This window comes from Propithecus coquereli, unplaced genomic scaffold (genome assembly GCF_000956105.1).
Source record: "Propithecus coquereli isolate 6110/MARCELLA unplaced genomic scaffold, Pcoq_1.0 Scaffold79, whole genome shotgun sequence".
Classification (NCBI taxonomy): Eukaryota; Metazoa; Chordata; class Mammalia; order Primates; family Indriidae; genus Propithecus; species Propithecus coquereli.
Window position 1 is genome coordinate 5,048,631 of NW_012154062.1, and position 20,309 is coordinate 5,068,939.

General features: G+C 53.2%; 1 protein-coding gene and 1 pseudogene across 2 annotated transcripts; one reads left to right on the forward strand and one right to left on the reverse strand.

Annotated features, from left to right (window-relative positions):
- The first annotated feature begins 221 nt into the window (after positions 1-221).
- On the forward strand, positions 222-18,349 carry RHOBTB2 (Rho-related BTB domain containing 2). Its single transcript, XM_012663053.1, has 10 exons — positions 222-398; positions 4,485-4,686; positions 5,259-5,362; positions 5,854-6,039; positions 6,560-7,578; positions 7,847-7,965; positions 10,068-10,218; positions 13,530-13,618; positions 14,318-14,423; positions 15,541-18,349. Exons 2-10 carry the CDS (start codon positions 4,495-4,497, stop codon positions 15,756-15,758), a joined length of 2,184 nt encoding a protein of 727 aa, XP_012518507.1. The 5' UTR covers positions 222-398; positions 4,485-4,494; the 3' UTR covers positions 15,759-18,349.
- Positions 18,350-18,713: 364 nt separating this feature from the next.
- LOC105825298 lies at positions 18,714-19,926 on the reverse strand (annotated as a pseudogene). The gene has a single exon (XR_001138254.1). The product of XR_001138254.1 is annotated as a dolichyl-diphosphooligosaccharide--protein glycosyltransferase subunit DAD1 pseudogene (transcript).
- Positions 19,927-20,309: the final 383 nt, after the last annotated feature.

Below are 20,309 nucleotides of genomic sequence, written 5' to 3' on the forward strand. Positions count from 1 at the left end.
CCTCGCCCCTCGTCCCGCGCGCCGCCCGCAGCCTCCGCAGCCCTCGCCCCGCGGCCCAGGCGCCCGGTCGGGGCGGCAGCGCGCAGCCCGGTCCCGGCGCGCCTCCGTGACATTGGGCGCCCGGGGCGCGGGGCGATGCTGATCCGGAAGAGCCAGCGGCTGCAGTGTCGCGCGCGCCGCCGCTCCAGGCCCGCCGTCCGGCCTGGGCTGCTCCGCCCGAGTTTCTGATCCGACGCGACCCGGCCCCGGAGGCCGGGGCCCCGGCGGCAGCGCGGCGGCGTCGGCGTCGCCCCCATTTGCAGGCGCGGAGGGACCCCAGACATTGCACTAAAATGAGCGTGCTCAACAGGAAGAGATGTGCTCCTTACGCTAGAAATCACCCCGTCACATGTGGTGGTGTAAGTAAACGACTGATTTCGGGGATGGCCGGGTCCTCTGCACACGCGCCGCTGCGCCCTCCCGGGCCCTGTCGCGCCCCTGCCGGCGTCCCCTCGGCTGCGCTCTGGGCTCGGCTCCTGCTCGGGCTGCTGGCTTCCGAGGGGCGGGGGACTAACCTTTTCCGGGTTTTTCTAAGGAAAGGAAGATGACTTGATTGCCTTGGCGTGTCGTGCCCCTCCCCCGTCCCTTTTTTTTTTTTTCCCCTGGGTGGCACAGACGGCTTTATTAGCACATTTAGCCGCGAGCGTCGGCCGTGGGGCACCACGGAGGGATGGGCGCTTCCCCTTCCCTACTTGGATTTTTTATTTCTATTTCGTGCGTGTGCAGAGCAGCGTATCAGGGGGGAAAAAAAAACGGTCCAGAGTGGTGAAAGTGTTTCCGCTTTAAAAAAAAAAAAAAAAAAAAGGAGGAATTGGGTGTTTTGCTCGCGGTTCTGGGGATGTTTCTTTGAACTCAACTATGTTGCAGTCTGGGCACCTGAGTTCTGGCAAAGTACTGGGGAAAATCCGTGGCGGTGTTTGTTGATGTTTCCACATTTTGGGTTGGAGAAGGCTTATCCTGTGTTTAGGCTGGCCTTTTTGTTAATATGACCATTCAGGATCCCTTTGGGCCTTGCTTTCCGTCGGATCTGCAGGGACCGATCCCTCCGCCTTCCCGCATATTAGTGTCAGCGACCCCGGTGGGTGGGAGCCTTCTTCAATCTGAGTCCACCCTTTCTTTGTTCTTCTCCTCCGGATTCTTCCTTCCTATCTATTGTCTTTGTTTTTTACCTTCATTTTCAGGATTTTCCTCCCTTTCGCGTTTTGTAAGATGCAGGATGTGGGATATTGGTTGCTAGGAGACAAGCCAGGCTCCCAGGGAGATTCTGTTGTTTCCTTGACAACCAGACTAGGGCAGCCACAGATGAACAAGCCTCCTATCAGCTGTGGGAGGGAAAGGGGGCCTTCTCTGAGCTCTGCAAAGAGTGTGTAGGGGTGTGGGGGTGGGAACAGGTGTCTGCGAGGTTTGTAGCTAATCTGAGCACACCTTGGGTTTTGGCCTGGACTTTGAAACACAGAGCTGGGAGAGCAGTGGGCAGGAAGGAGGCTGTTGTGGGAGATGGGGACAGGGATCGTGGGACAGGGGTGCAGGGGACACATATCAGTGACTTTGGGGTTACTGTAGTAGAGCAGCGAATTGGGGATTGTGATACCCAGGGCAGGGTGGCAAGGAAGCCGTAGTTTATGGAGGTTAGTTGGAAAGGGAATGAGCAGTTGTGAAGAAAAGTCTAGAGTCATTGAAGGAGAGAGGGCCAGAGGGAGAGGGGAAGTTGAGAAGCTCACTGAGTGGGTTGTATCATCATGCATCAGCAGTGATACAGTAAAATAGCAATATTCTAGGGCAAAAATTGTATGACTGTTGGCCTGCTCTCCCCAGGACAAGATCCTCATTTGAGGCAACCTCATTAGACTAAAAGTTCTGCTGGCTTAATTGGGCCAGTCTGTATCTTAAAGAGAGATATAATTACACATATAGATATGCAATCTGGCATTATATAATACCACATTACATAAGAAGACAAATACCTCCTTTTAGCCCAGGCTGCCTTGGCACGGATTAACCAAGATTCAGGAGACTTTCTTCCAATGCCTTCATACCCATTTTCCAGAAGGGGAGACTGATGCCCAGAAAAGTGAAGCAATTTGCCCTTTCCTAGATAGGACAATGAAGGTTGCCAGTCAGGCAGTTGGGACAGGGTGGAAGGGTGAGTGATAAAAATGAGGCACTTGAAGGACAAGCAGGGGAAGTGGAAGGGGCTGGGGATGGAGGGGGAGGGGTGTTCAGCTTGGGCAGCAATCCAGCAGGTCTGGTCTCTAAACTCACCAGTTTGTGGCTCTCCTACTTGTTGGTTGGCTGTCCCACACTTAACCCTAGAGGTGACATAACACAAGGTGTGCATGACTGTTTTAATCATAAAGTAGCTGAATCCGGACCAGCACTGCTCTGCTGGTATCCAGGCATTATCCCCACTATGGAGATGCTTCTGAATTTAAGAGCTGACACCGCTTGACCATGCCTCATTCTGCCTTTCCACCTACAGAGCCACATCCTGCCACATCCTCTAGAATCGAAACCTGACAAAGTTCTGTTGGCTAGTGGGGTTTGATCTTTATCCTGCAGCTGCACGTGTTTTGTATTTGGGATTCTATCTGTCTTGTTAGTCAGTCAGTAAAACAGAAACCACAACCCAGATGACTCCTCCTGGGGCCAACACATCCTGCAGCTGGAGAGCAGGATCTGTCAAAGTGGTGTTCCCAGTCCTCAGCTCAGAAGAGAGAAGAGGGAGGAGGAAGCTGGTGGTTAGAATAACAGTTCCCTGCTGGGCTGGGGAAGGGCGGGGAGAGAGCAGGAATGATGCAGACAGTTGCCCTGGAGACCAGGGAGGGAACTGCGTGGAGACCCCTTGTTGTTGAAGGGTCCAGATCCTGTAAAATTCCAAGGAGGAGGAGGAGGTTGTCTCATTGAAAAGTCCTTGCTGCACTTTTTGCTTAGCTTGCCGAGATGCATCCACTTGCGCAAATCCCAGTTGCCATCGTTACTTGGATATTTCGGTTCTGCATTCCTGCATGCTGGCATCCAGTTACAGCGCGGCAGGAATGGAGCCTCTCTGTTGCTGCTGGTGGCATGACTCTCAGCTGGATGGCTCAGCAGCCAGGTTGCCTGGGCAGCCTCCAGGACTCCTCTGAGCTCAGCATTCCTTGGCCTAGGAGCGATGGCTCTGGGTTGCTCGAACCCTCAGACAACTTTGCACACACACAGGGAATGTGAGCAGGGCGGGCTGATGACCCTGGAGAAACCAAGCTTCCTAATAACATGCGCCCACCCCTACTCCTTGCCCATCCCTCTACACCTCCAGGAGCGCGGGTGACAACTGGAGGCGGCTAGTGGAAGCCCCCTCGAGCCCAGGGCCTCCTGGTGACAGCTTTTTAAACACTGACATGACATTTTAACTACAGAAGGGCCTTCTGTTTGTTCATTCGAGCCATCCCTTTCTGTGGGTGGTTTGCTACTTCTCTCTGCGCAACGCCGAGGGCAACTGAGGCAAGCATTTGCACAGAAATTCAGACCCAGGTTTCTGACCCTCTGTTTACTGCAGCAACCCATCACCTGTGTAGCCAGTACAGCGAGCATCTCCCAGGAGTGCCAGCTGTCTGGGGTCTTCCAGCCTTAGAATCCTCCCTAGGAATGGGAAGGGCAGACAAGGGTGGATCTCATTCTCTGAGGCTGGCTGCAGGATGCTGGGAGGACAGTACCGTTGCAGGCCCACGGTTACTCCCACCTCGAAGCTGGGCCCGTGGCTGAGCAAGACAGAACAGAGGAGGGGAGGCCCATGGGCTGTCAGGTGCACCCAGAAGCCTCCCTGTCCCAGAAAGGCTGAGAGTAAGAACTCTGGCACCTGTATAAAGGGGTTGGGGTCTGCAGTTGAAGGGTAGACTCAGGCTGGCTGGGGCTTGGAAATGCACCACCAGGGGGGTGGGAGGGGTGGGTGGTGGGAAGGGCGGAGGCCAGGAGAGCTGCTGCCTAGCCCTGATGGGTCTATTAAATTTTAAAGTGGCCCTGCCCTCAGGCCTGCTGGGAAGGGGTGGGGACCTGGCCGACTCTGCTTCTCTCAGCTGTTTGTTGTTCTTCTGCCACTGCCTTGCTGGGGAGGGAGGAGGAGTATGATGATGAGTGAGCTGCCCAGGCAGACTCTTCTCTCTCTGGAGAGTGGCGACAGGGCAGGTCCTGGGCGGGCTCTGCCTGGGATCTTTCGAAGGTCTCCTCCATCCACACGCCCAGTTGGATGGCCCATCTGGTAGCTCTGCTCCTCCCAGCCTGACCAGGCTCCTGACTCCTCCAGCCCTTGCGGAGCTGTCGGCCAGAACGTTGCCCACTCCCTTTTCCTCCTGTCGGCTCCAGCGCTTGGAGCGGGGGCAGCCCCGCCGAGGAGAGCCGCGGGCGCTGGCCCTGGCCTGCAGGGACCTGGCATGCCAAGTCGTCCTGAGCGCTTCCCTCCTCTCCCGCAGGTCCCATTTAATGGATTCTGACATGGATTATGAAAGGCCAAACGTAGAGACCATCAAGTGCGTTGTGGTGGGGGACAACGCCGTGGGCAAGACCAGGCTCATCTGTGCCCGTGCTTGCAATGCCACCCTCACCCAGTACCAGCTGCTGGCTACCCATGTGCCCACGGTGTGGGCCATCGACCAGTACCGCGTGTGCCAGGAGGTAAGGCTGGGGGTCCAGCTGTGCGTTTGGATTTGCGGGCTTCTTCCCAAGCCACAGCTTGGGGTCTCCAGAGGCCTCTGGGTTGGGGTGGGAGCAGCTGAAAAGGAAGGAGCTCCTGGAGAGAGGTCTGAGGCCAGCACACCCCGGGGGAGGCATCTCTGACCATTTTTTTTCTTTTTTCACTGGCTGAGCTGGTGCCTGGGACCCCAGCTATGTCTTGGGTACTACGCCTTGTGCAATCCCAGCTCCAACCAAGTAACAGGGATCAGTGCGTGGGGCTGGAGCTTGGGAGAGATGAGAGCAGAGGTGGGAAGGAAGTTGGCAGCTAATACTAAAAGACCAGAGGCTTGTAAACATCCAATTTGCAGGGAAAGCTGGGAACAAGAGTAGGCTCCGGCAGAAGTCCCTTGCACCCCGTAACCGTCTGCTCTCTTAGGGTCTCTTCCACTCCGGTCAGCTTGGAGGCAGCCCTTGTTGATGCTACAGAGATTTCCCGTGGATGAGATGTTGTGTGAGGCATGCGGTGGGCTGCCACGCAGGGGCCCCAGGAACTGTTGCCCTTCATTCTCCAGGTGCTGGAACGCTCCCGAGACGTGGTAGATGATGTCAGTGTCTCCCTGCGCCTCTGGGACACCTTTGGAGACCACCATAAAGATCGTCGCTTTGCTTATGGGAGGTAGGGAAGGTCTCTGGCTACCTGCAGGGAACCAAGTGGGTGGGTTTTCCTTGCCTTCCCAAGAACTGAGCAACCTTGTGAAATTTCAACGGGGAGGAAGGAGTGGAAAAAACAGCTCTGGCTGACACTTGCGGGAGGCTGGGGCAGCCTGGGGCGGTGAAAGGAGCCAGGGCTTTGTGCCAGGAGGCCTGGTTCAAGTCCCAGCTCTGCCACCTAGTAGCTCTGATATGATTATTCTCAGCTTTGAGATGGTAAAAATGGTAATTTCTAACTCACAAGTGTGGCCAAAAGGAGCCTTTGAGCTCTAAAATGCTACATAAATTGGAGGTACTATTATTAGACGTTTTGTGTAAGAGCACATGAGGAGATACCTAAGCCAGGTGTGGGGCTGTAGTGGGGGTTGGGGGTGTACATGCATGCTGTCCCTTGTTCCAGGGACAGGTGACCTACTCCTAGCCTTCTCTGCCCACAACCTTCCTCTCCGCCCCCAGATCCGATGTGGTGGTTCTGTGCTTCTCCATTGCCAACCCCAATTCCCTCCACCATGTCAAGACCATGTGGTACCCAGAAATCAAGCACTTCTGCCCCCGAGCACCTGTCATCCTGGTGGGCTGCCAGCTGGACCTACGCTATGCTGACCTGGAGGCCGTCAACAGGGCCAGGAGACCCTTGGCTAGGTAGGGGGTGCTGGTGCCAAGGGAGGGGCCCCTCCATCTGGAGCAAGCTCACGTTGGGAGCCCACAGAATGCTCATTCATTCATTCACATATCTACTGCACACTTACTATGCGGGCAGTGCTGTGCCAAGCATCATGAGGAAAGACAGGGAAGAGGAAATGGTGTTTGCACGAAAAGGTCTTGTAATTTTGCTGAAAGATAAACTAAATATGTGAGCAGGTTAAATGCCAATGTGAAACACTGCATGGTAATTGCCAGAGAGGTAGTTAGTGCTGTCATTGCTTTGAACTGGGGAGGTCACTTGGGGCTTGGCATACACAGACAAGCCTTCCTGGAAGAAGAGGGGGTTGGAGGTGGATCTTGAAGGAGCTTGACAGGATTTGACCAGACAGAGGAGAAAGAGCAGGGCAGGGCTGGGGCCGAGGATGCAGATCCCTAGCGGAGTCTTCCAGGGAGCACCAGAACAGCGTGCTCCCTCCACCACCAACACAAGCTTTGTTTCACTTCTTGAACCCCCCAGGCCCATCAAGCCCAACGAGATCCTTCCCCCAGAGAAGGGTCGAGAGGTGGCCAAGGAGCTGGGCATCCCCTACTATGAGACCAGCGTGGTGGCCCAGTTTGGCATCAAGGACGTCTTTGACAACGCCATCCGGGCTGCGCTCATCTCCCGCCGCCACCTGCAGTTCTGGAAGTCCCACCTCCGCAACGTGCAGCGGCCTCTGCTGCAGGCGCCCTTTCTGCCCCCCAAGCCACCGCCCCCCATCATCGTGGTGCCCGATCCCCCCTCCAGCAGCGAGGAGTGCCCCGCCCACCTCCTGGAGGACCCGCTCTGCGCGGACGTCATCTTGGTGCTGCAGGAGCGGGTGCGCATCTTTGCCCACAAGATCTACCTCTCCACCTCCTCCTCCAAGTTCTACGACCTGTTCCTCATGGACCTGAGTGAGGGGGAGCTGGGGGGCCCCGTGGGGCCAGGGGGCACCCGCCCAGAGGACCACCAGGGCCACCCTGATCAACACAACCACCATCACCACCACCACCACGGGCGGGACTTCCTGCTGCGGGCAGCCAGCTTTGACGTGTGCGAGAGCGTGGACGAGGTCGGGGGCTCTGGTCCTGCTGGCCTCCGTGCCTCAACCAGCGACGGGATCTTACGGGGCAACGGAACAGGGTACCTGCCAGGCAGGGGTCGTGTGCTGTCTTCCTGGAGCCGAGCGTTTGTGAGCATTCAGGAAGAGATGGCAGAAGACCCCCTGACCTACAAGTCCCGGCTGATGGTGGTGGTAAAGATGGACAACTCCATCCAGCCGGGGCCCTTCCGGGCTGTTCTCAAGTACCTGTACACGGGGGAGCTGGACGAGAACGAGCGGGACCTCATGCACATCGCCCACATCGCCGAGCTGCTGGAGGTCTTTGATCTGCGCATGATGGTGGCCAACATTCTCAACAACGAGGCCTTCATGAACCAGGAGATCACCAAGGCCTTCCACGTCCGCCGGACCAACCGAGTTAAGGAGTGCTTGGCCAAAGGCACGTTCTCAGGTATGGAGCATGCCTAGAGCAGCTTTCTCCGGAGTCTGGGTGGGTCCCATTAGCATTCCGAGTCGCTCTCAGCCCTGACGTCCTGGAATACGGCCGCCCTGCTCCTGTAGCCTGGTCTCCCCAGGCTGAGAGCTGGTTGTTCAGTGCTTGGCCTGTTGTAGCAACAGAAGGAAGCGGGGCTGTCTGGGCTCCCTGACTACCCTTGGGGCTGGTTAGCCCATGTTCTTTCACCACGTCCTCCTGTGATGCCTCTTCTCCTCCCGGACAGATGTGACCTTCATCCTGGATGATGGCGCCATCAGCGCCCACAAGCCCCTGCTGATTTCCAGCTGTGACTGGATGGCTGCCATGTTTGGGGGGCCGTTTGTGGAGAGTTCCACCCGGGAGGTGAGGATGAGGATGGAAAGGGGGCGGGGAGGAGACAGACACGTACACTTTGCATCTGAGGCACCCACCGTTGAATGGTACTTTCTTCAGCATTGACTATGTGCTGGGCCCAAGAGATGTTTATGAGACGGTTCGTAGAGCTCTTACAATACACTAGGAGAGGGAATTGTAGTAAGATCTTAACTCGAGAGTTTAGAATCACTTTCAGTACATTGTCCCATTGAATTCACACGTGACTGTGACACACAGTGTAGCGCTCGCATGGTATGCCCAGAGGAGGGAGGCCCTGAGAAGTTCGGTGAAGGTACAAACTTGTGTAAGTAGAAAGGAGAGGTTAGGACTTGAGCTCAGGACTTTGATTCCTTAGCTCTTTTTACTGTACCTTGCTGCCTCTCTGACTTGAAACAACTAGAAAAATTTCAGTGTGTCCCAGGCTGAATCTGTCATTGTTTTAAAAGGTAGGTTCTACTATTACTGAGATATGGAGAGGCCAACAGATCAGGACACGACTACCATTGAGAAGATGGTTTGCTACTCACGGATCCCGGGAAGAGGGGGCCACGCACACCACCACGAGGGGGCCTCATGGAGAATCACCAGGGCCACTCAGGAGGCAGAGGGTTTCTGTGGGAAGGAATGGATGAGGCAGGGTGAGCAGGCTTAGGATTGGCTGGTTTGAATAATTTCAGCAGGCCCTGGGAGGATGAAGGCAGGGGAACATTGGCCTGGAGTATGAGAGCTGAGACAGCGAGGTGCTGCTGGGGGGTGTGGGCTCTGGATGGGTCTGGCTGCACGTGAAAGGCATGCTTGCAGGCGACTCCTTTGCTGTCTCTAGGAACTGGCTAGCCCTGGGAGAGGCAGTCCCTCTAGGGCCAGCAAGCCTGTAGATGTCAAAGCATCGAAATGCAGAAAATTAAAAGGTATGGTTAATAAAACCTCTGCCTCTAATCAGCACTCCTCCCACTCACCTGTTCTCTCACTGATACCAGCACTTTCTCAGGCCCCCAGACTGGAAACTTGGGGCCGGAAGGGGCCTATCGAAGTGTCCTTAGAAATATTCTTTTAAGTTTGTTCTCTCTTTTCCATTCACCCAGACAAGCAAAGTAGCCCAGGCAATGGTCCTCATTGTTCTCCATCTTCTCTGAATGTCTGGTACCTTATTTGCCCATCGCCCAGCCTTGGAGTTAACGAGACACTACTTTGTGCAGATGCTTAAAGTTCTGAGTGTCCAGGTGCAGTTTTCTCGACTGTTCTATAACTGCTTCTGAGTGCAGGGACTACTAGGCCTTTGACTTCTGCCAAGTATTCCCCTCTGTGCCCGTCTCTTAGTAAGTGCTCACCAAACAACTGAATGAAAAACCGAACCAGGAATAACGCTGCATCACGTCCTGCGATGTAGAGTGACTTTCATAAGGCTTCTGGGAAGGAAGTAGTTCTGGAAGGCTAAGCGGAAGGGCTGGGATTTGAGCTGGTCTCTGAAGTGGGAGCAGGATTTGGACATACAAAGTGTGAGATTAGGAACTCTCAGAAGCCCCAGGGGCCTACCAGCCCTGAGCACTTCTCAGTACCAGAGATGCCAGCTCTAAAGCGCCGGCTGATTCCCAGTGCAGCCTGGACAGCCTCGTGCCTGATGAGAAAGCAGTTTTTGTGGCAGGGCTGCTCGGAACAGATCCCGGAGGCCCAAAGCAGTGGCTTGAGCAGCCAGAGAGAGGCCAGCTAGTGTTCGCTTGGCTCCTTCTAGATCCTACTTGTGCTGCTCCCTGCAGGGACAGGAGGGACTGGGGGCTAGGCTGAGGGACCACAAGGACTCCTTCTAGCATCCTCTAAGCCAGAGCAGCTTCCAAAGGATGCCAGTGAGTATCCAGGTCCCTTTAAAAGTTCTTAGAGCTATTCCCTGATGCTGTTAGCAGGCTGGGGCTGAGTGCAGGTTGTGGCTCTGGGGGCCAGCCCTTGGCGTCTTCTCAGCAAACACAGGCACAGCACAGGGATGGCTGCTGGCCTTGGGGAGACCAGCCGTGTGGGCCAGGGCCTTTTGGGTTTCTTAGGGCCGAGTTCCTCTTTTCCATGGCTGGACTTCATTGCTCACTCCTTCCCACGCCCAGGTGGTGTTTCCTTACACAAGCAAGAGCTGCATGAGGGCGGTGCTGGAATACCTCTACACTGGCATGTTCACCTCCAGCCCTGACCTGGACGACATGAAGCTCATCATCCTGGCAAACCGCCTCTGCCTGCCGCACCTGGTCGCCCTCACAGGTAACCAGCCATGGCGTTCGGGTACCTCCCTGGGGAAGGAGTCAGGGATGCCCCGAGGAGTGATTATGTGTTCTTCTCGCATCTCCCTCCTCCTGGGGACAGGCTGAAGCACCAAGGGAATAAGCTTACATCAAACAAGACCTGTCAACACGTACCGGGTTCTGGATGAGGATATAGATGTGAAAAAGTGTGTTTGAGAGGTGTCTGATGGGTTGCCCGAGAGGCTCTCTCCAAAGGCCCAAGAACGTGGTCTCCAGCAGGTGATAGCACTTTGTGTTCTTAGCGTGGCTTTACGCGGGCAAGCTTAAGAAGTCAAAAAAGAATAGAACACAATTCCACCTTTCTCTATCCTCTGCCTCTTTTTTTTTTTTTTTTTTTTTGCCTTCTGCTTCTTCTCTTCTACTTTTTCAAAAATTTTTCTTATTTTTTTATTTTTTATTATTTTTTAAAAGCCAAATTTAGCAGTGGGGGGCAGGGGTTTGTCTTCTTCTACTTTTGATTTCTCCTCTTCCTTCTTCTAAAGAACAGAAAGCAAATATTGACCTGCCATTCCTAATTCCCCAATCTCAGAAGCCCTCTGGGGCGGGCAAGAACTGGGGCAGCAGTCCAAGGGCCTGGGGGAGAGAAATGGTACTGTTGGGGCCAGGGGAGTCTGGGGCCAGAGACCCGGGCAGGCAGTTGGCTCCTGTTCACGCTGGAGTTGGCGTTTGTGTTGGTGCTGGTGTTGACATCCAGGTTAATATTCTTGGGCAGGTCAGAGGGGCAGAGAGCAGATCCTCAGATACTGAGTTGAGGTTCAGAGAAGGACCCAGTGTCAGAGCTGCTGGGGCCCTGGGCGGATGCTCAAGACTGGGGCTCAGACATGAGGGAAAACAGCAATCTCATGAAGACAAATGAATTATAAGGGGGGGCCTGGTCACAGGAAGAAGGTGGAAATCATTGATCAGAACTGGAATATTAAGAGCTGAGCCTGCATAGGGAGTCTAGGGCTCCAGCTGGGGTCAAAGAGGACTTTGGGCAGGGAGAAACAGAGGGTTCTGGAGATGACAGCTATCACAGTATGTCATCCTTTGCTGTCCATGGAAAATGGTGTGGTCTTCTCAGAGTACATAAAACTTCAATTCTTAGATGGAATAATTCCACTTTTAAAAGATTATCTCCAAAGAAGTGACCCAAAGGGGAAAACATATGTAAAGGTATTTCTATAAGTTCATTTCATTATGGAAGGTGATTGGAAGCAACTCAAAGAAGTACCACTGGTTAAGTACACGTAGGTAATTTTCACATGGTAGTCATTAAAAATGTTAAACTGCACTGCTGCATGGAAAGGCTTATAGAAAATTACATTGGATAATATTTCCCACGAAATGGTCCATGCACACCAGAAAACATATACGAATACGTATATATCTACCTTGACAAGGATCAGTGGAAGATGCCAAGTTTTGTATAATTGGTGATGCCTTATGTTTTGTGAGATATGCTTCCTATGAAGCTATTAATTTAAACTTAAAACTTTTTAGTGTTAACTATAATACAAATACATAAAAGTGATGAAACATATGTTCAGTTTAATGAGTTATTATAAAGCAAAATGCCTTTCTAATCATGACTCATGTCAGGAGCTGGAACCTTGCCAGCCACTAGAAGTCATCCACCTCTCCCTGCTCCCTAAGAGGAACCGCTCTGCCCAGTACTCCTTTTTAATGGTACTTTTAATGCACTTACTTCCTTACTCTTACTATAAAACTTAATCGTTTTATCATCCAAGTGTACATCCTTAAACCACTACAGCATGGTTTTATTTTTTACATATCTTTTAAGTTTCTTAAGCTTAAGTTTCTTTTTCTTGTCCATTAAAACCATTTTTTCTCTTGCAATTCATTTGTTGATAAAAAGCCAAACACTGACCTTTTGTTCCTGTAGAGTTTTCCATGATCTAGATATTTGCTGATTGCATTTCCATAGTGTAGTTCGACATATCCCTCTGTCTGCCCTATTTCCTGTAAACCGGCAGTTGGATCTAGAAGCTAGATCAGATGCACATTCAGTTTTCTTTTGGCAAGACAACTTCATAGGTTGTTTCCCTCCTTCATCAAACGGCATAGATTGTCTATTTTTCTTTCTTTTGTGATATTAGCAACCATTGAGTAGCGCTGCCTGGATCCATCAATTTATTAGGTATTACAAAATGATAATATTCCAATTCATTCATTCCTTATTTGTTTATCTATCGGAATACTTCCGAAAAGACAGAAACTTCCCCTCATCTACAGTTAGGCTACCCAGTGGCATAGTTCATGTAGGAAAGGGAGGCAGGTCAATGCTTGATTCTTTCCTTTTTTTTTTTTGTTTTAACCAGTTTTCAAGATAAATTTGTTTCCTATCATCCTTTGAGGGTGACCCATTAGGTTGGATTTTTTTTTTTAAGTAGTATTATGAACTCTTAGATTTGAACATACTTGATTGGTTTCAACTAATTGCAGTTATCCTTACTGAAGCTCAAATACTGTACTCTTAGCCAGTGGGAGTCTCTGCGAGTTGCACCAGAGTCTTTGGGCTTCCTTGCTCTCTGGGATGATGAGATGTTCTAGATTCCTCTTGTATATTTCATGCCCCAGATCTGGAAATCAGCAATTTTTCCAAGAAGTCCTGGTTTCTCATAGCTTGAAATGGAAATGGTATTTCAATGCACCAGCAATGCTCATTGCTACTGGAATGATTATTATTTCTAGGTCTCTTTGGTGGACAGAGCTGGGAATCATCTTTATCTTTTTAAAGATAAATACCTCATGAGTTTATACTGATATTTCTAATTGAAATTCAGAACCAAGGGTATTCTTCAACATAAATGTTGTAACATAAAATGCAAGGTTAGTACACAATTTGTTACAAAATTTAAATTAAAACAAACGACTAGGTTTGTTTGTTGACCCATAGTTAAACTCACAGTTCTTAGTCTTTTTTGTTTTCAAAAAATGTGAGGCTTAATTACCCTCTCCCGTCTACATCAGTGGCTGGCTCGATTGGGGACTTCCATCCTGCGTATATCACACTATGTAGTTTGAAAAATCTTAAGATGATTCTAATGTCCTCCTTCACTTCCCACCCACGCCCCTCTGACAAAGTCTTGCTCCCCTCCTGGTCTCCCCCTGGTGGGAGCAGACTGAAATCACCTGTGGCCTTTCTTGGCCTGTCAGGACTTGCCTCTGGCCCTGATGTCCTTTGCCCTGCAGTGAGCCCCTGCTGGGGTGTGAGTGCAGGTCCGTTCATGTGATTCTTTAGCTGATTGCTGGCTGTGTGTGTCACAGAGCAGTACACAGTGACCGGGCTGATGGAAGCAACCCAGATGATGGTGGACATCGATGGGGACGTCCTTGTGTTCCTGGAACTGGCTCAGGTATAATGGCAGGGAAAGGAATCTACAGCAGTCTCAATTTGAGGCTCTGTCTGCCTATTGGCGGCAAATGGGGAGGGCTGGGAGATGGTGGGTAGGAAGAGAACCTGCTGTCAGATGCAGATCCCTGACCGGGCAGAGCCTATCTCACCCTCCACGCCAGGAAGCAGCTAGAGAACTCCCTGACATGCCCAGAGGAGAGCTGGCCCGGGGAGGAAAGGGCTGAGACTTCAGGCAACCACAGGGCTGGGGAGGGAACTCCCGTCTCAGGCCTAAACATTGCTGCCTGCCTGAAGTCATGTAGGGGGCAATGAAGACTCTCGATCTGAAATTAAGTACCTGGCCCCTCATCCCAAACAGACAAGCAAACTCTCCCCCACTGGTCCTAGCAGTGTCAGAAATACAACCAACCAAAGATTAGTTTGCAAAGTTGAAGCATAGCTGATTCGAGGCTTGCAGACACACCTGGGAAAGTCAGCTCCCTGTGCCTGCTTGTCCACACCTCAGTGTGGGCAGCTCTGGCCCCTCATGGGAAGGGGCAGGAGGTCACTCTGGGTAGGATCTGAGGACGGCAGATGCAGTAGGAAGCCACCACATAGGGCTCTGGATGTCTGCAGCTGGGGGGACAGGGGACAGCTGCAGGTGTCCATGCAGACCCCCACACCTGGGTGCCAGGACAGACGCTGTTCATTCCACCCGCAGTTCCACTGTGCGTACCAGCTGGCTGACTGGTGTCTCCATCACATCTGCACCAACTACAACAATGTGTGCCGCAAGTTCCCCCGAGACATGAAGGCCATGTCCCCAGGTGAGCATCTGGGGCCAGCCCTGGCAGCTCCTGCTGCTCTCCCCTTAGGCTCAAGGGGCCTCAACTTGGGTCCACATCTTGCATTTAACCCCACTTTGACCTTGGGGGTGGGGGCAGCCTGCAGAAGAGCCTCCAGCCCAGCAGAGGGGGCCCCAGGAAAAGCGCTGGCCTGGAGGGCAGCTCCCTCTGCCTCTCTGGGCTTCCATGTCTCAGGGCTATAGAGAGGACGCTGGACTAGAGTTGGTAGTTTTCAGACTTTTCTAGACAGGACACCACAATAAGAAATACATTTTATGCTGTGACCCAGTACGCACATAGAGCCCAGGCATGGGCGCAGTCCACAGCACGGACCACCCAGCTGGACATACTCAGAGGGCTCCTGCGGCTGGGTTTCTTCTTAATTAATTTCTCAGGTCTCAGAGCCAATGGAACTGCACAGGCTCCAGGGAGAGGTGTCGCTGGTAGCCCCGAGGGGTCTTCACTGGGCTCCCCGCGCTCTGCTGTGACTCTCCTCCCCGCTTCCGCGTGGCTGCGGCACCCTACCCATCCTCCCACCCGGTTCTCTCCTCCTTTTCACGTTGTTACAGCCCGTCTAGCATTTTCTTTCTAAAGCACGGGTCCAGATGCATCACCACCCTGTTTCCAAGCCTTTTGTGGCTCCCCAGACCCTCCAGAATGGGGCCGGCCTTCCTCTCCCCAGCCTGCCCCGCATCCTGCCGTGGGCCGACCTCCGCAGTCCCCTTGGAACCTTCCACTCTCCTCCCCTAACCGGCCGAGTACCTTCCGCCCGCAGCGCTGCTTACCTGTCCTCCCCGGTTCTTCGTCTCGGCCTGTTTCATTCCCAGCACACAGGAAGACCCCGTCTAGGTCTCCCCTCCGTCCTTGGGGAAAACACAACTGGAAGGGCCTTCCCCGGTGCTTACTGTCGCCTCTGCTCCCTGGGCATTTCTCCTGGGTCCGGGGCACCATGGGCCACGGGCGGGTGTGGGGGGCGGGGCTCCCGCCGCAGGGCCACGTGGCAGGGCGGGGCTGGCACCCTCTGGGCACTCCGCAGGTCCTGGGCTCCCCTTGTCCCTCTGCTGCCCTCCTAACCGAGCCCCACTGCGCTCCTCTCCAGAAAACCAGGAGTATTTCGAGAAGCACCGGTGGCCGCCCGTGTGGTACCTGAAGGAGGAGGATCACTACCAGCGGGCGCGGAAGGAGCGAGAGAAGGAGGACTACCTGCACCTGAAACGGCAGCCCAAGCGGCGGTGGCTGTTCTGGAACAGTCCCTCCTCCCCGTCCTCCTCGGCGGCCTCCTCAGCGTCTCCATCCTCCTCCTCGGCTGTGGTCTGAGATGCTGCCACCCTCTTCTGACCCTGCTGCTGTTGTCCCCACCGCCCAGCCCCTCCGTCCTTCTGCATCACCCCTCCACCTTACGGGGACAAGGGGATCGGCGGGACCAAGACCCTAAGGGCGGCACTGTCCTCACCAGCCAGAGAATAGCCTCGCCCTGGGGATCAGAACAGGAACCACCTGCAGAGGTCCCCAGGTCCGAAGCAGGACAGAGACAACTGCTGGGGGTGGGGCAGGGGAGGAGCTGCAAGCTCTGGCATGTTGTCTGGGTCCCAGCACCTTGGAGTCAAAGGGAAAAGCCTCCCAACGTTGAGGGCTTCGCTGGATGTCTGGGTCTCTGCTCTGGCCAGGGAGGCAGCTGCCCTCCTCTTGAGCAGAAGTGAGCTGCAAGGGTCCTGCCTCTCTTGGCCGTGTCTTTGCCACCAATGGACTTGAGGGGTTGCACATGTTTTGTGGCCATTTCCACATGGAGCCTACTCAAATCCTCACTGGAGAAGTCAGGGTAGAAACGAAGCCTTCAGAGCCCGACTCAGGGCTTTACATCCTGGGGTGCAGCTGTAAGAGGCCACCAGTGGAAAGGCCTGCGTCCTGCCAGCGTCCCTCCCTCCCAGGCTGCAGCAGTGCAGGCCGATGACAGGGCCAGAGGTTGTTTGGCGCTCTGGGGTCGGGAGCAACGCCTCTTGGTGCATTGAGAAACTTCTCCCCCAGCCCTCCTTCACCCCTCAGGTTTGGAGACGGAACCACAGGCAACAGCTGGGGTAGGCGGAGAAGGGCAGGGTCTGTGCACAGCCATCCCGTGCTCCTCCGTCCCCTCCCCCTGCCTCTGGGTAGCACTGCTTTTTATGGGGTGGGGCAAAATTAGCAAAAAACAAAACCCAAACAGAAAAGGAAACAAAACAAAATCACCACCACCAAAAACACTCTGTCCTCTATCCCTTCAAAGAATGAAAACCAGAAAAAGACCCTGTATACCTTACATTTTTATAAAACCAATCAGAGGCCCCTATGATGACGAGATGAAGGTTTAGGATGTAGAATCAACTCCAATGCCTTTCAGGAAAGGACTTGTCACCTTCTCAGACTGAGGATGCCTGGATGCTGCTGACTGGTTCTCAGGGCAGCACAGGGTCCTGGCCCTCGATGTCGGGGCTGGTGGCAGGGAGGTGTTTGGTCTCAGGGCTCAGACAGCACTGGGCTCTTGCCTTTGCTCGTCTGGAGATTGCAAGCCCTTGCCCTCACCTTTTAAGGGCTCCCCACCCCCTGCTGGGTTTGCTGTGTGTTGGGTGGGCAGGGTAGGAGAGCAGGAGTCCCCTGTAATGAAGGATCACAGGACATAGAGCCTTAGTTAGTGCTGCTTTGGGACATAGGGAAGGAAAAAAAGAGAATTGAACAGAAGGAGATGTAAGGTTAGCGTAGAGAGGAGGACGGGACTGAGGATTGCGGGGGTTAAAACAGTAGCTCGCGGCCCCCATGGGGCAAAAGCTGGGCCATGACTGACCCTTTCCCGTTTTCTAACCCTGACCCATATTTCATCACCCCACACCCTTTTTAGATTAAAAAGATCGCGTCCCACTGACAAGGGGCAGAGCTCAGGAGTCTCCTCACCTGAGAAAGATGCTCAGCTGAGAGGGACTGACTAGGTCCTGGGGACCCGGCTGGGCTCCCCAGCAAAACACTGGTTAGGTCTGGGATAGAGCAAAGGCAACCTCAGCAGCGGGTGGATGGTGCCAACTCCTGGAGATCTGAGGTTAAATCCTCATCAACAGGAAGAGCAAGCAGTGGAAGGACAAGCAGGTCTAACAATGGGGTAGATCCGTGTTGTCCAAGCCTGGGACACTCCCAGGCTGTGGCTGCCAGGTCCTGCAGGGTGGCTGGCTGGGAAGCCAGTTGTGGGCTGCCCTCTACAGGCCGGTCAGCCTCCTTGCAGCTGAGCTCTGGCCAGGGCTTCAAGCGAGGTTGAGGAGCCCAGGGGCAGGAGCGGGAGGGAAGCTTTAGGGGGAGAGCCCAGTGCAGCACCTCCCTCCGATGGAGGGGGACAATGTGGGCATGCCTGGGCCTCCAGGAACTGTAGGCAAGAGGGACTCTTGGGTCTTCAAGTGCAAGGGCAAGGGGAAATGTTTCTCCCGGGTGCTTGCAGGACTGAGCGACCTGGGTCCACTGATGAGGATGTCGACCGAGGGTTGGGGGAGCCCACAGGAGAGTGAGTGGCCACAGGACTTCCCCAGCAGCCAGGGCCAGCTCACACCTCAGGGACCCACCTCCCTTCCCAACAGCTCTCTCAGAGCCAGTGAACAGTACTCAGCAGCCCCAGGTGCAGCCCAGAGAACCACCCTGGGGGGCTGTGGGTGAGGCAGCCCAGCGCTCCTGTCCCTGGGCCCAGAGGGAAGGGCAGGCGGGAGACCAGAAGGGAAGGAAAGGCTGAGTTCCAGTCCCCATGAACCTGGCACTTTAAAATCCAGGGAGTCAGAAGCAGGAAACAGCCCTGTGCAGGGCAAAGCCTGAAGGCACAGAGGGGAGGAAAGTAGCAAGACACAGCAAGAACGCACCTGGGACCCGTGTCCCCAAGAGCTGGTTCAGAGAATGGGAGGATGGGGGCAAAAAAACCCAAACAAACAAAAACCGCACCTCTTTTTATATAAGGTTTCATATTTAATTTGGTCATGAATTCATAAATACATTAATATTTTGTATCTAACTGGCTCCTTCGTATTGCTTAATATCACCAGCACAGAGTCCGATGGGGGCCTTCCGCCGCGCAGTAGCAGCAAAGGGTACCAACCACAAAGGAAACACTCAAGTGCCTCTCCTGTGTCATGTGCTATTTGGCCTGGGTATTAAACAAAACCAAACCAACAAACAAAAGACCCCAAACAATTTCATGTCACGGTTTATTTATTTATTTTATTTTTATTTTTATTTTATTTTTATTTCTATTTTATTTTTATTTTTTTTAGAGAGGAGTGGCATGGAGTTTTTTAATTTGGGAGGCAAAAGGTTGCACTTAATAGAACGCAGAGGTGGGGTCAATAAACATTCATTACAAAGTAGTTCTGACACAGAGCAAGAGAACTCTGCGCTTTCCACTTGCATACCAAAACAGAGTCGGTTGTAAGCCCAAATCTGAAGAAAATCCACATGTCCAACGAGCTGCCGTCTCAACAACTCTTATCCAGGAAAATCAAAAGTGAACATTCTTCCAGTCTCCCACTCCTCAAGTAAATGGAAATGATTCAGCCAACAAAGTTCATGACAACAAGGTGCAGGATGGTGTTGGCAAAGAGAAAATCAGCAAAGGCTCGCTCCGGGGAGATGCCTTGGAAATCTGCTTTGTTCTGTGGGTTGATCTGTATTCTCAGGCAAACCGCTGGGATGAAACTCCCCACACAAGAGATGAAGCCCGAGAGAAAAGAGTTGAAGGGGAAGGTCCCCACCAGGAGACAGTAACCGAATTGCAGCGCCCCCGTCAGCAGTATATACAGGAGGTACGCATCCAGCAGCTTCAGACGCTGCGGAGTGGAGCTCAAGTACTCTTCTAAGAACCGGGAGATGACCGACACTACCGACGCCGACATGACTACACGCAGACTACTCCAACCAGCGTTCTCCAAACTCCTGGAAGACCCGACCGCCACACCGGATGTAGTGTTTGCGCACCCACGGTTTATTTTAAAAGAATAAGTTTGATAAACACTGATAAGGCTAATAAAAGAAGTCCTATGAGAAAGAGACAGGAGCTGAAAGCTGGGTGGCTCCCTGAGGTATGAGGGCAGAGCGTCCTGCACAGAAGGACCCATAAAGCCAAAGACCAGGAGGTGGGACTATCCTGTGCCTTCCAGGAGGTGGAGGGGGCAGTCATGGAACCCTGCGTGGACGTGGGAGAGGGTTGTGAATGGGAAGCCCAGGGAAGCCACCCCTTCCTAAAACTCCACAAGCTCAATACCCTGAACGTGCCTACATCTTCAGGCAATTCCAGCTTGGGCCACCCCAGCCCCGGAACAAAGAAACACGCAAGGCCTTGAGGTGGAAAAGACCCAAACCCCTGAGAACTACGGCCTTCATAAATGTCCCTGCGATGGTTGCAATACTGTGGGGAAGAGTTTGCTAGAAAGAGGACTGAAATGGTTACTGAGGTTTTTTATAAAAAAGAGAAAGGGGCCGGGCGCGGTGGCTCACGCCTGTAATCCTAGCTCTCTGGGAGGCTGAGGCGGGCGGATTGTTTGAGCTCAGGAGTTCGAAACCAGCCTGAGCAAGAGCAAGACCAAGATCCCGTCTCTACTAAAATAGAAAGAAATTAATCGGACAACTAAAAAAGTATATAGAAAAAATTAGCCGGGCATGGTGGTGCATGCCTGTAGTCCCAGTTACTTGGGAGACTGAGGCAGAAGGATTGCTTGAGCCCAGGAGTTTGAGGTTGCTGTGAGCTAGGCTGATGCCACGGCACTCTAGCCCGGGCAACACAGTGAGACTCTGTCTCAAAAAACAAAAAAAAAAGAGAAAGTGATACAAGGAGGAAGCCTGGGTGTGTCAGCTATTCTAGGCCCTGTTGCCATA